General features: G+C 54.7%; 1 protein-coding gene across 1 annotated transcript in view; it reads right to left on the bottom strand.

Moving 5' to 3' along the window:
* The window catches only part of ITPK1 (inositol-tetrakisphosphate 1-kinase), a 170,093-nt gene that overhangs the window by 20,068 nt on the left and 135,042 nt on the right, over positions 1-14,983 (bottom strand). The window contains exon 6 of the mRNA XM_034993014.1: positions 103-201. Coding sequence (XP_034848905.1) covers positions 103-201 — 99 coding nt within the window. The remainder of the gene's footprint in view (positions 1-102; positions 202-14,983) is intronic.

Genomic DNA, 14,983 nt, shown 5'->3' with positions numbered 1-14,983 from the left:
CTTGTGTGTCCCGGGGAGCCACAGACAGGCCCCCACCACCATCCGGCCCATGGCCTGCCGGGCCTGCCGAGCCTGCCCAGCGGGGCCCGGGGCGGTACGCACTGAAGGGGAACGCCAGGCCGTTCTGCTCCAGGAGCCTCATAGTGTCGTCTCCACTCAGGCTCGTGAGCTCCATGAAGGGTGGTGAGCAGATCCTGTCATCTGTGGACAGAGAAGAAGCCCACGTCAGCAGGCCGCCCGCTAGCCCCCAGGCCCACTTTCCTGTGACAGACCCACCTCCCCGGGGCCTCCCTCGGCACCCCTGCTCTCCTGAGTGGACACCCCAGCTCCGCGAGGGCGCAAGCGTGCGCACAGACACCGACAGTAACAGCGGGGTGGTCTTTAATTACATTTTGTATTAACATTTCTGTAATTACAGAACCAACGTACGATAAGCATAAAACTTGAAGACCAAAGAAAAGAACCACATGCGCTCACAGATACGACTACTACTGCAACCAAGCCTAGAGGCACGTGCACGTGTACGCGCACAGAACTCTACAACCGGATACTGTCTGGGAACCCAAATGCTCACTCAGTAAACTATGAACATTATCTGGTTCAATAAAGCCTTCTCCTACCACACGCCTTACTGGCTTCACGGTAACTGCAGGAGTGACGCTGTGGGGTTAGCTCCGGCCGCGCGTCTAGCACTGTGCTATGGGCTTTGCATGCACCTCTGAAGTCTGCAGAACAATCCTATGAGAAGGAAGCCGAGGCTGGGGGGAGACCTCTCATCAGCCACTGCCTGCTGGTGTGGCCTCCTGACTCCTTCCCTCCCTCCCTCCCTCCCTCTCTCAAGCACGCTCAGGGCCCTTCTCCAGCCTCCTGCAGACACACTCTGACCCTGGCCCTGCCCCGCTGCCAACACCTTCTCACACCCTGGCTTGCCTGAGTCCCCGGTTTCAGAGGGGCGCCCATCCAGTGGGTTCTCGGTACATCTGGTTTTTCTGAAAAGCTCTGGGAGCTGAGTCTGCTCTGGTTGTCGGAATGCTCCTGGTGCCAGGCACCGAGTTAGGGCAAAACAGATGATCTGTGGGATAACCAAATGTATTCTGATGCTCCCTACCGTTTGCTACATTACTGGCTTGTTATTACTGCTTCTTGTCTAGGCCCCTTCTCAGATCAGACCAGCAGCTCTTCAGGTGGGACTATCCTGTACTTCTGAGCATAGGGACAGGGAAAGGTCAGTGTTGGTAAGGTGCCCTCCTCCCCAAACCTTGGAAAACAAACCAAAAAGTAAAGAAGCAAAGTGGCCTGTCTCCAGGAACTTTGAGCTACTTGGCTGGCTAGAAGGTCAGTACATTAAACCAAGGTAAGATCCAGCCTCATACAGCTCATAAAAATGAATGCCAAGAATTACACAGGGCATATTAAAAGTGTTTTTATCTCTCTCCCCACCCACCTGTAAAATCCAAACTCCATATAGGCGCAGAAGTGTTGGCAGATTTCAGGGGTTGCAGGGCTTCTTGGGGACCACAGGAGGGTGGTTTGGGGACAGTGTTTGCTGAGCCCTGGCAAACGGTGCTACAGGCCCTCCAAACAGAGCATTCATTTAATCCTCAAACTGCTATGACAGTGTCTCTGTGGACAGAGGCCAAAACAGGCCCCAACAAGCAGTCTGCCGAAAGTCACATGATGGTCAATGACAGAGGCAGGATGAGGAGCCAGGTTAAAGGGGAGGCCAGGAAAAGAGAAGTCAGGAAAGTCGGGGTAGGGAGCTGGGGCTACGTGTTGGCTCTCAGCCGTAAGTCACTATCTAGACAAGGCCCCATTCCTGCCCCGCCCCCAAGCCTGGACTCAGAGCCCAGGCGGGGAAGCTTGTTGCTGCGAACACACAGCCCCTGCAGCCCAGACCTGACCGAATGTGACACGCAAGGCCTGAACAAACTGGAGGGTCCTGCAGCAGACAGGTGCTCACCTGTGCCTCAGGCGTGGCCCATCCCTTCCCAAAGGAAGGTTCAGAGACAACTGGAGCCCAACAGGCCACTTCCCGTGACAGCTTCCGGACTCTCCATGAGCAGACGTTTCAGAACAGGTGCATCAGCCTGGCCCTACATTAGCCTTGCAATGCCCCCATCAGTGACCCCTCCCACCCTAGCCCACCCACGCTTTCACATGTCACCAATCATAGCCAAGTGTTCCGTAAACTGCACTTGATATGTGCCAGACAACACCGTCTACAAAGCAATTCAAGCCCCCTCACAAGAGCCCCATGAGAAAGTAGTCACTCCCAGTTTACAGGCGACATCCCCTGCCCAGAGTTACACAGTGAGTATGTGGTGTAGCTGGGGAAGCTCAGACCTGGGAAGCTAGCTCCCTAGCAGAGAAAGTGCTCACTTCATATTAGCAGGATAAAGGACAAAGCTTTTACTGAGATGATCATCTCCAGAAGACTCAGAAAAAGCATTGGGCAAAACCCAATGTCCTTCAGGATAAAGACACACAACAAACCAGGAATAGAAGGGAACTTCTTCAATCTGATTAAAGAGCATCTACAAAAACCACAGAAACATTCTACGTTGGGGTGAAAGACTGGACGCTTTCCCCTTAAGACTAGGAACAAGACAAGGATGTCTGTTCTTGCCACTTCTATTCAACACCGTAGTAGAGGTTCTAGCCAGGGTAATTAGGAGAGAGAATGAAATAAAAAGCCTCCAGACAGGAAAGAGGATGTAAAACTGCTTCTCTATGCAGGTGATGTGATCCTGTTTACAGAAAATCCCAAGGAATCCACACACACAAAAACCCAAAACCTATTAAGATAAATAAGTTCAGTAAGACTGCAAAAGAAAAGATCAATATACACACACAATAAAACACTTATATTTCTATATGTTAGCAAAGAATAATCTGAATATGAAATTAAGAAAATAATTCTACTTACAGTAGCATTAAAAAATAAAAACACTTAAGAAATAAATTTAACCAAAGACTTAAATGCTGAAAACTATAAAATGTGGCTGGAAAACATTCAAGAAGATCTCAATAAATAGGACATCCCATGCTCATGAATAAGACATTTAATATATGAAGCTGGCAACACTCCCACAGTTATCTATGGATTCAGCGCAATCCCCATCAAAATCCCGGCTTTCTTTTAGTGGGAACTGACAAGCTAATCCTTAAATTCATGTAAAAATGCAAGGGACCCAGGAGAGCCAATCTTGAAATCTTGAAAAAGCACAAAGTTGGAAGACTCACACTTCCCAATTTAAGAACTTACTACAAAGCTACAGTAATCATGCAGTATGGTAGTGGTACAAGAACAGACCTACAGATCAATGGAATACAACTGAGAGACCAGAAATAGACCCATCCATCTGGAGTCAACGGACTGTCCACCAGGGTGCCAATATAATTCAAGTGGAGCGGGGAAACGACAGTCTTTTCAACAAATGGTGGTAGGAAAACTAGATATCCATGTGTGGAAATAATGAAGCTGGAATCCTACCTCACACCATACACAAGAATTGATTCAAAATGGATCATGATCTAAATATAAGATCTATAACAGTGAAACTCTTAGAGGACAACATGGGTGTAAATCTTCATGACCTTGAGTCACGTAATGGTTTCTTAGATACTAAAAGTACAAGAAACCAAAGTAAAAATAGGTAAATCTGATATCATCAAAATTAAAAACTTTTGTGCTTCAGAGGACATTATCAAGAAAGTGAAAAGACAACCCACAGAATGGGGAAAAATATTTGCAAATCATACATCTGATAAGAGTCTAGTATCCAAACCATATAAAGAACTATTAACAAGCAATAAAAAGACAACCCAAATTTAAAATGGGCAAAGGATTTGGTTTTTTTTTTAAGATACTATTTATTTATTTGTCAGAGGCAGAGAGAGCGAGAGAGAGCAAGCGAGCACAAGCAGGGGGAGAGGCAGGCTCCCTGCTGAGCAAGGAGTCTGATGAGGGACTCGATCCCAGGACCCGGAATCATGACCTGAGCCGAAGGCAGACGCTTAACTGACTGAGCCACCCAGGCATCCCTGGGCAAAGGATTTGAATAGACAGTTCTCCAAGTAAGACCTACAAATGGCCCAAGTGCGTGTGAAAAGATGCTCAACATCATTAGCCATCGGGGAAATGCACATCAAAACCACAACGAGGTATTATTTCATACCTACTGAGATGGCTATGATCAAAAAGACAAAAGTGCTGTCATTGCTGGTGGGGAAGTAAAATGGTGCCGCTGCTTTGGGAAAGAATCTGGCAGTTCCTCAAACAGTTAAATATAGAGTTACAATACAACCTAGTAATTCCACTCCTAGATATAAAACCAAAGGGATGGAAACACACGCCCACACAAAAACCTGCCCAGCAATGTCCATGGCAGCATTATTTGTAAGAGCCCAAAAGTGGCAACAACCCAAATGTCCATCCCCTGATGAGTGGATAAACAAAGTGTGATATGCCCATTCAACAGAGTCTTCTTCAGCCAGAAATAGGAATGAGACACGCTATAACATGACCTTGACAACAGAACGCTTAGCGAAGCTAAGGAAGCCAGTCACAAAAGCCACATAGTATGACTTCATTTATATGAAATGTCCAGAATAGGCAAAGCCAGAGAAACAGAAAAGAGACTGGTTGCCAGGGGCGAGGGGACAAGGGGACGGGGACAGACTACAGACGAGTTTATTTCTTTCTGGGGTGATGAAAATGTTCTGGACTTAGACAGTGGTGTTGGTTGAGCAATCTGGGGAATACATTCAAAGCTACTGAATTGACTGTATGTGTACTTAAAAAAGGTGGATTTTATGGCATGTGAATTTTATCAACTTAAAAAAAAAAGAAAGAAAGAAAAATCCCCCAGCAGTACCAACAGCTGTCATCCCTCAAGTGCTGGCTCTCTGCGGACACTGGGTTGAACAAATGCTTCATGTACGGTGTCTCTTTCAAGCCTGCAGAGTCCTGTTGCTTGTCCCTACGCCCGTCCAGGGTGGACTCGGACAAGGACAAGGTGAGTGCTCCCCCCAGAGATGCTTGGGATCCAGGTAAGAAGCAGAGATGAGACATTTCCAATGAATGGGCCACATCTAGCATTAGGCCAGACAACCCCACCTTTCTGAAATCCCAGGTTTTGGTTAAGAAGCAGGGCCCAACACGGAACTAAGGTGGCGAAGAACCAAGTGCACCAAGGAAGAGGGGCACATGCACACTGTCACTGTCTTGCTCCTTCCTCCTAACCTGGAGCCTGCTGACCACACCCTGAGAAGAAGGCCCGACTGGCTGCCTACCCCCACTCTCACTCCGGAGGAGGGGCCGGGACGGAGACTGGCCCCGTCGCACCCAGGAAGGGCCCACAGTTGAAGCTCAGTCACCCCCAAGAGGCCAGCACTGGGTGAAGGCGGTCCCGGGCCTGCACGGCAGAGGCAGGAAGGGACCCCTGTCCCTCACCAGGCCACGGCTGCTCCGTGCCCCAGGCCTGCCCCACTCTGGACCATGATGTCTTAACTTCTTGACCCACTTTCTGACTACTTGGAGCCAAAACCATCCTGCCGGTCTGTGAAATCACAATAAATTAGAAACGACTCCTGTTCCTATTTTGGTTTCAATAACCATTCACCACCAATGGCAAAAAAAAATGTGTTGAGGCTCTGCTAAATGCTAGGAGCTAGAGACACAGCCTGCCCTCACGGAGCTTACGTTCCCAAACAAGAAACCAGACTGACAAGTAGAACGTAGAGCTAGAAGGGAGTGAGGTCAGGGAGCGGCTCGAGGGACAAAGACAAGGGAAAGTGAGCGGGCGGCCAAGGCGATGCATGTGGGGTCAGCGCGCTCCCAGCAGAGGGAACAGACCATGCAAAGGCTCTGCGTAGGGACGTGCTGCGGCCTCTGCACAACCCAGCCCCAGCCTCTGGGAGGAGGACGCGGACATCCATCTAGCTCTCAGACACTGAGGCCTCCTGGCTGGTGGGAGGGCCGGGGAAGGAACCTGGTCCCCGTGACAAGAGCCAGCGCCCTGGTGGCAGCAGACGTGCCAGCCCCACCACACGAGGGATGGCGGCAGCGCAGGCGCGCCCATGGGAAACTCTCAACATCGCCAGCAGCTTTCCCCCCGAAGAGAGACAGAGTGAAGACTCTTTCTCTAAGTCAGCACTGGGAGCCCGGGGAGCTATTTATGGTTCCCAGAAAAAGCCTACTGTTGCTTATTTATCTATCATCTTTATTTCTGGATGGGAGTTGGAAAGACGCTTTTTTTAGTCGGATGGTGGGTTATGTTCTGTGAAGAGCTGAAAACTTAGCCCCTGGGAAACTGAAACCCCGGCCCCGTCTTCCCTCTGGGCCGCTCTCATCACAGAATGGGAAGCTGGGGGCCCTCAGAGATGAGCAAGTCCCAACCATACGTCCACATGTCCAGAGAGGGAAGCGGAAGAGTTCACGGCCACAGGCAAGTTACTGGCAGGTGAAGGGGGAGAACCCAGGTGTCTCGAGTCACACTGCCCCCACTCTGCCGAGTGGTCATGCCCTTATCTGACTAGAGGCAGCTGCTGGAGAGCTCCCCAGAAGATAAAAGACCAACGACGAACAGGTGGATAAAAGAAAAGGTACAGCTAGGAGTGGGGTACAAAGAGAAATGGCACTCTGAAGCCTGACTTTGAACCTGTGATAAATTACTTATCAGCTGTATCCTTTGGCAAGTGACCAAACTCTGCTGGGCCTTACTTTCCCCATCTGTAAAATGGGAGCGATGTCTCCCTGAAGGGTAGTCAGGAGGCCTGGTACATAACAGGTAGCCCACAGTGGCCAGGCTGGCTGGGGACACCCACGGGGGAGCAGGCAGACGCTGCATCGCGGCCACTGGTCACATCTAACTTCCTGGGGTGTGTCGGGGGCCAGGCCCCATCCGTGGCACCGGCAGAGCAGGCCGTCCTCGTGGCTGTGAGAGATGCCTGGGCAGGGCACTGGTAGGGGGAGGGCGCGGGAGCAGCTGTACCAGGACCCTGCCTCAGTTCCCCTCTCTTGAACAGGTTTAATTTCTTCACCCAGAGAGTATCTGATGAAAAGATGACCCATGGGCAGGGGCAGTCCCCAGGGACACGCAGGGCTGGAATGCTCTGAAGCCTCTGTGATGGGCAGGGCCCCAGGAGCGAACAACACCCAGGAGTCAGGGCTGGGCAGAGGCTAGAAGAGGCAGAAGACAGACCAGGGAGGGGACCCAGGAGGCTGTGCAGCTGGACGACATCATGGGAACGTGCAGGAGAAGCACGTATTACATCTGCCGGTTCGTCTCCCCCCCTAGAACGTCAGTTCCATGAGGGCAGGAGGAAGATTCTGGGTTTTGTTCACAGCTGTAGGCCAGTGCCTAGAACACTGCCTGGCACACAGTAGGTCCCCAACAAACACCTGCTGAGTGCATGATCTGACCCGTTGAGTGAAGGGGTCCACAGTGCCTAACACAGAAGGCTGGCTCTTCGGGCATCTGGGCCCCATCTGAACAGATGCAGGGCATGTGGTCAGCGTGTCTGGGCGCGAAGGACCCCGTTCCAGGCCTCGCCTGCCACGCAGGCCTCGCACCACCACGTGGTCACACCCCTCCGCCCCGGACCTCGTTCCACTCAAAAACAAGAAAGCAGTCACATACGACCCTGCTCGGCCTGGCCTTTCTCTCTGAAGGACTTCGCCAGCACAGGCATCCTCTTCGCCTACTTTGGTACGATCGTGACTGGACTCGCCACTGGAATCCCAGCCTTACTGAACACCCGCCGGCAGCATCTTCCCAAGATTCTGCGTATCCCGGTTACCCGCCCGGTGACATTTCCCTGGAGTCAGGCATTTACATTCATGCCAATTCTTCTCCGTCACACTGGGCTTCGATGACCGCCCCTCGTGTGTAAGGCTTTGTGCATGTGGCAAATCATGTCCATGTCAAATTCCCAGAAGTGACTTCTGGGTCCGCAGGAATCGACGTTTCTAGGGTTCTTGCCGGTATCACACTGTTTCCCGAAAGGACAGCAGGATGTCGCTGAGGCACCTGCACTGGACGGTCCTGACCGTGCCTTCTCAGCCCTGGGCAGTCGCACGTTCAGAAACTTGGGCAGTCCTCTCAGGAAGGAAGACAATGGGTGCCACAGGGAACAACCCCATCGCTGCAATACGGTCCCTCTGGGGCCAGCGGGCCACCTGCAACAGTGAGGGAGGCATGAAGACAGCGAGGCTGGCGTGGGGAGTCACTACCAGCAAAAGCTCTGGACCGGGGCCTGGAGACCAGTGTGGGATTCCGACAGCTCCGCTGGGCCCTGGGCTCCTGACCGGCAGAATGGGGAGTCCTACTGAGCCAGCCCTGTCGACAAGCTGGCATTGCAGGGAGAACCGAGGACAAGCAAAAAGTGCCATGGGGCCTGCACAAGGCCAAATAAAGAAGCCAGGCCCTCGGGGCAGCAAGGCCCTGTCACGACCACTGCCATCCATTCACACCCTCCTCACTCAGCAAGGGAGGCTCCGGGCCCAGGTGTCACCATGAGCCAGGCAGTGGCACAGGGCCCATGGCTGCGCCCCGCTCCAGACGGGGACAGAAGCAGAGACCCCGTGCATGCTGGAGGCAAGGCCAGGAGAGAGCGTGTGACTCAGAGTACCAGCCAGCGGACCGGGGCGCCCCAGCATGTGGCTCTGCATCCTGGGAAGACCGGAGGGTCCACGGGAGGAGGCCATGCCGGTGGACGCTGGTGACGCAGGAAGGCACCGCCCGCACACACCCTCTCGCCTTAGCCAGAGCAGCCGCGCGGACGCGGGTCCGCCTTTCCGGCAGGGTGCAGGCTCCATGAGGGCAGGGACCTTCTCCATCGCGTTCAGGGCCCAGCCCCCAACAAATGAGCAGATGAGGGAACGAAGCAGACCCTGGCCTGGGCTCCCACTGCTCCTGCCCGAGATAAGCGGCCTCTGTCAAATCGCAGTTTCCACGGAGCCTGCAGCATCTCGGCCAGGTGCCCCGCACGCCAGCCCCAGCTGCGGCCACCCGGAGCTGGGCTCTGTCCTGCCTGCCTGGGCCACTCGCCACTCCCAGGGGCTGTCCCGAGCAGGAAACGGTGTGACGCAGGAGTGTGAGTGACAGAGCAGGCACGGGACAAGACGCAGAGGCAGCAGGTCAGGTTCCCACTCAGTCTTCCGAGAGCTGGGGGAACACCAATGCCCGGAGATCTCCGGCCAGGAGCCTCGCACGTGCTGGTCCCTCGGCCCACCGAGCCCTTCCTTCTAGCCCCTTCTTGGCCTGATGAACTCCCGCCTGTCCTCCAAGCCTTGTCAGGCCACCTTCCTGCTCTGGGAGGCTCCCCTGAACACCCCTTCCTGCGCATCCAGGAAAAGGTCCCTTCTGCTGGCTCACCGTGTCTTGGTGGCTGAGGATGTGGCAGCCTCTGCCTCGACTGGGTGCCCCTGGAGGGTCTGCAGGGGACACAGGCTACCTGGGTTTGAATCCCAGCCCCACCTCATGCGAGCTGTGTGGCTCTGGCCGAGTAACCTCACCTCTCTGCCTCAGTGTCCTCACTGGAAAATGAGGACAACACTATCTACCTCACAGGGCTGTCCCCCTGCCCGCACATTCAGAAAACGTATTTTAAGTCATGAAATGGCCCTTAAATACAGAATATACGTTCATACTTTTTAACAGTTGCATCAGACCTTTTTTATTTAACAAGAAATAAACTGGCTGATACAGCTAAATCCCAGATCACCAAGTGCAGTGGGGTGTGTTGGGGAAGGAGAGGCTGGTCAACTGCCAAATACATACCCCAAACATGTCCACCATGACACCCAGGGCCAGGGGAGTCATGGAAGACTGCCTGGAGGTGGCAGCCACCACAAATGGCAGCCCAGAAAGCAAAATGCGGTAGCAATAATGAGCATCAACTCTGCAGCCGAGAGCCAGCCCGGTCCCTGCAACCATGCCAGGCCACTGATCCTCTCTGATCCTTTCTCTCACCTGTAAAACGGGACAGCAATGCCGCCCACCTCCCAGAGCTATTAAGGAGACTTGGTGAGGCCATATGCATGAAGGGCATTTGGAAACACTTGAGAACCAGAGTTAGCCCTGTTTCTGCGGACATACTACCCTCCTGCCTCCTCAGGGCACCTCTGCAAGCCCCATCCCTCTGGGAGGGGAGGCTCCAGTACCCACCTGCCCACCAGGAGCTCCGCCCCAGGATTTGGGCAGCTGCAGCGGCCTCAGCCAGTCCTCCTGGGACACCGACTGAACAAATGCTGTGGCCCAGCACTGGGGCTTCTCCCAGCTGCCTGACTACATGCTGCTGGAGTCTGGGAATCCAGGAACCTCCTTCTTGGTAGCCTCACCCCATAACCATCTTCTTCCCACCACATCCGCTCTACCCACAAACCACGGATTTCTGGTGCCTTGCCCACCTTATTCACCAATTAATCCAAACCACACACCGGTATTAGATCCTGGGTCATCTTTCTAAAGCACCCACCTACATAGTGAGGCTGCTCTCAGCTCAAGAATTGTCCATGGCTGACTCAAGTCAAAGTCCAAAGCCCTTCCAGGCTTCTGCAACCTGACCCTGCTTAACTTCCTGTTCCGGGCTGGACTGTGTTCCCCCCAAATTCACATGCTGAAGCCCCAACCCCCAAATCCTTAGGATGTGACTGTATCTGGAGACAGAGCCTTTAAATAGGTGATTAGGTTAAAATGAGGTCCGAGGGGCAGGCCCTGATACAATCTGACCGGTGTCCTTCTGAGAAGAGATAAGGACCCAGACACGGACAGAGGGAAGAGCACGCAAGGACCCAGGGACACGGCAGCCATCTACAAGCCGAGGAGACAGGCCTCCGAAGAAACCAGCCCTGCGGACACCTTGATCCTGGACTTCCAGCCTCCAGAACCATGAACATTTACCAGCAGTAAATGTCGGTTGTTAAGCCAGGTCTGTGGTGCTTTGCTGCAGCTCCAGCAAACTATGCGTCTCCCAACTCCTCCCGGAATACAGAACCCAAGATCCTTCCCAGCCAAACCCTGGCTCCACACGGAGGTCTCACCATCCCCCCCCGCCCCCCCGCCACAAATCTGGGAACGCCCCTCCTCCTACCACTCGGCAACAACCTCTAAGCTCTCCAGAACAAGGGGTCTTGCGCCGCCGCTGCCTCCTCCTAGCAGCACCCCACCCAGAACCTTCCACTGGCAGTCATGCTTGTGGCAGCACCCTCTCTCTCCTGCCCTGCTACCTTGTCTGACCGCTCCTCTCTCAGACCCTGTTAAACTTCCACATGTTTGGGTTCTGACTCAGCCAGCAGGCAGTATGTTCCTTGGGGTCGGGATCCGGACCCCCCCAGTCCGGCACTGCCCAGAGGCGGCAGGCGGCAGTAAGAAACACCTCTCCGGCAAGCGCGTGCGTGTGGGATGAGCTGGGAGACAGAATACAAGTGAGCTGTGAGCACTGGAAACAACAGAGAAGGGGGAGCTCGGGCCAACACAGGGAAAGGGGGTGGCCCGCAACTCCCCAACCAGCCGCCACGTGGCGCTGGTCTGGCACAGCCCTGAAGACCGGCGTCGCACTGGAACGGGTAAAGCCCTGAGAGCCTGGCCTGCCAGCCTGCAGAGCCAGTGTTCATGACTCATGTAGCGTCAGACTCCAAAGTCACCTTCCCTCTGCCATTAAGCTGTTAGGGGCCAGGGGCCACGTGCTCCTGAGTCCCAGACAGGGAAAGATGTTCCGAGCGTTCTGGGTAAATCAAGTTTCAGCCTGACAGCAGCTGTGAAGGGAACCCAAATGGCTCTTTGGCTCATGATGATGGCAGCCACCCTGTAATGTGGAACCGTCCAGTCATGGGCATGTGGGGGTGGGAAAGCCACCTCAGGCCCGGGCCAGGACACCTGGAAGGGCCCAGAAGACAGGCCCGCGGATGAGAGGAAATGGAAGTGGGAACTGGTTTCTGATCTGGAGCCGGGCCTGGGCCTGCGCCTGCGGAGGGCATTCCCCATCCTCGGCCTGACACCCTGCTCCCGCTGTCCAGAGCATAATGTCCCGTCCACCTGGCCCGGCCAGGAAGGGCTCCAGCACTGTCTTAGCAACCTGCGCGTGCCCTCCCCACAGCAGTGCTCAGTCCTCACCTCCTTGCTCTCCTGGGCGAGTCCTCTCACAGGACAGCCTCACTGCCCAGGTCTCCAACCACCCCGCCACCCCTCCACCAGTGAGTCAGAATCTATTCTTCCTTGTTGCCGACTCCCTCCAGTTGTACCTATGAACCGTCCCTTGCTCTGTCCCCTCTGTCCCTGAACACCTACTTCCATAGTTCATTCTGCATTCCATTTATGGCAGGTGACTCACTTCTCCCTGCAGCCCAAGGGCCCCTTGGATTTGTTGGGGGGATTTGTGTTGGGCTTCAAAGGGGTGGAAACAATTGGACACCAGTGACATCATCGTTATCTTCAGACCCATTCACAGCCTCAGATGAGATTAAACTAAAATAGTATGTTTTGTTTTGTTTAAGACCGTCGCAGCGCTCAAAGCCAGCGTGCCCTGGGGATGTGGGGACCGGGGAGCCGGACTCATGGAAACCACCTGGGAATCTGCCAGGGCTTCAGGTCGGCCCCAGGAGAAGCAGCTCCTCACCCTCATGACTCCCTGGAGGCTACGGGTATAGGCAGTCGTGGACCAAGCGCCTGGGTTCCAATCCCAAGTCCACGGTCTCATCCTGGGCCACTTCTCCATGACTCAGTTTCCACATCAGCAAGATGGGGATAACACCAGCAGTGACCACACACAGGACCACTGTGAGGACTGAATAAGCCACCGTGAGTCACCATGCTGGGACCGTGTGCGGTATGCAATGAGAAGCATGAGATATGGCTTCGCTGCGATCACTGGTCAAAGTGGGGTCTGCTCCCCTTACTCACTGAGGTCCAGCCAACAGCCTGGGGGCCCATTTTGAACCTACGATGGGTCTAGGGGCTCCTCAGGAGCTAGGACTGTCTCATGACTCCTAAGCATAGGACACAGGTGCCCTTTTCAGGCACCCCCTCTGGGATGAGAAGGAAGGAGGGCCCCACTCATACGGCTCAGGCACTGAGGAGCTCAAGTGGAGCCAGGGGGCAATCAAGGCTGACAGGGAGCGGCTCACAGGAAACCAGGTTCCTGAAAGGCAGCCCGGGGCAAGCCCTCCCCAGGTAGGACTGGGTGCCACTCATCTATGCAGTTCACCCAGAGCAGCTGAGGGAAAGAAGGGCCTGACACCTCAAAGAGCCAGTGGGTGTGAGGAAGGCCAGCCAGGGCTCCTTCTACCCAGGTTCCTGACCACACAAACCAGGCAGGGACCGGGAGGCCAATGGGCACAGGGCCAGGCCTGGATGGTATTCCTCCCCAGAATGCCCCTGAGGGGAGAGGAGGGGAGAGGAGAGGAGGGCAGGGGAGGGGATGGGAGGGAGGGAGGGGAAGTGAGAGGAGAAGTGGTACTTCCTAAGAGTGGATGGGCCTCACGCTGTCTCCTGACTGCTCACACAGAGCAGAGGGTGAGGCAGGGGTGAGGGAAAGTTTGGCAGGTGGAGGCCCTGCCGATACATCCCACCACACCCCACTCCCAAACTCTGGACAAAACAGGCTTCACTCGGGGCGCCTGGGTGGCTCAGTTGGTTAAGCGACTGCCTTCGGCTCAGGTCATGATCCTGGAGTCCCGGGATCGAGTCCCGCATCGGGCTCCCTGCTCAGCAGGGAGTCTGCTTCTCCTTCTGACCCTCCCCCCCTCATGCTCTCTCTCTATCTCATTCTCTCTCTCAAATAAATAAATAACATCTTAAAAAAAAAAAAACAGGCTTCACTCAGTCTCTCAAACAAGCTCCCAACTCTGGGCTCATGCCCCACTGGCACCCAATCGCCCCTGATGGGACTGGGGGACCGCCTTGCTCACCTCGGTACACACGGGGCCCGTCCTAGAGCTGAGAACACAGCAGGCCTGCACGGGCTACGCTCTCTGGAAAGCCGTGCAGGCTGACAACATGGCTCCTTCCACGAAGAGGTGGACCCAGGCACGCACACACAGCCCTATGCCAGGAGCACCGCCAACACCTGCCGGTCTCAACTCATGGCTAGATTCTTCTAGAATGGGTGGATTACTACCGCCCCCTCCACTGTGCATGGAAGGACACCAAGGCCCTGGGAGGTTAAGCTCTGTCCTCCAGGCCAAAAGCCTGTGGGTGGGAGCGCGGGCTTCCACACAGGCCACCTGGTTCCACAGCCATGCCTTCACCACGAGGCTGAACTGCCTCACGACAGCCTGTGAGGTGAAACCTCACTCCCACTGAAGGACTCTGGGCCCAGAGGGAGCTGCAGAAGGTTCCCACTCCCATCGCAGACACCAGGAGACAAGAGGCATCAAGCTGCCTGTGCTTCCCCAACACGGTGTGGCCAGACACTCCAGGCTGCCTGGGTACGTGTGACCTTGAGGAAGTTCCTTCACTTCTCTGTGCCTTAGTTTCCTGGCCTCTAAAATGGGGATGAGAACAGTCCTCAGTCCTGTCCATGGAGCCGCTGCCAGCATCGAACGAGCTAAGATACAAACCGCAACAGACACTGGTACGTAGTAGGTGCCACGCGGCAGACTCCACCATGTCCTCGACCACCACGACCGGCATCATTATTTGAAGGTCTACCATGTTAAAAAGTCGGTCACCTTAGTGAGTCCAGCACTGCTCTGCGTGGCCCAACAAGGCCCCCGGGGGCACAGGAAGAAAAGAGAGTGGACGTGGAAGAGTGACAAGCTTGCATTTTCCTGCCCAGAGGTAGTGCTCTTGACACCAAGCACTAAAGGACATGGAGCCTTCTTGTCCACCTGTCCACTGGGACAGAACCGGGACTCTTCAAGCAGATCAGCAGCCACCATCCAGGCCATCCCCCAGAGGGCCACCACTCTACTCTCGGCAGCATGCATGGCCCCGAGGCAGCATCCTCGGGCTCAGAACACAAGGTCAGATCTGAGCTG

Source organism: Mirounga leonina, unplaced genomic scaffold, assembly GCF_011800145.1.
Source record: "Mirounga leonina isolate KUSES-001 unplaced genomic scaffold, KU_Mleo_1.0 Mir_82, whole genome shotgun sequence".
Lineage (NCBI taxonomy): Eukaryota > Metazoa > Chordata > Mammalia > Carnivora > Phocidae > Mirounga > Mirounga leonina.
This window is presented reverse-complemented; position numbering and strand designations above follow the sequence as displayed.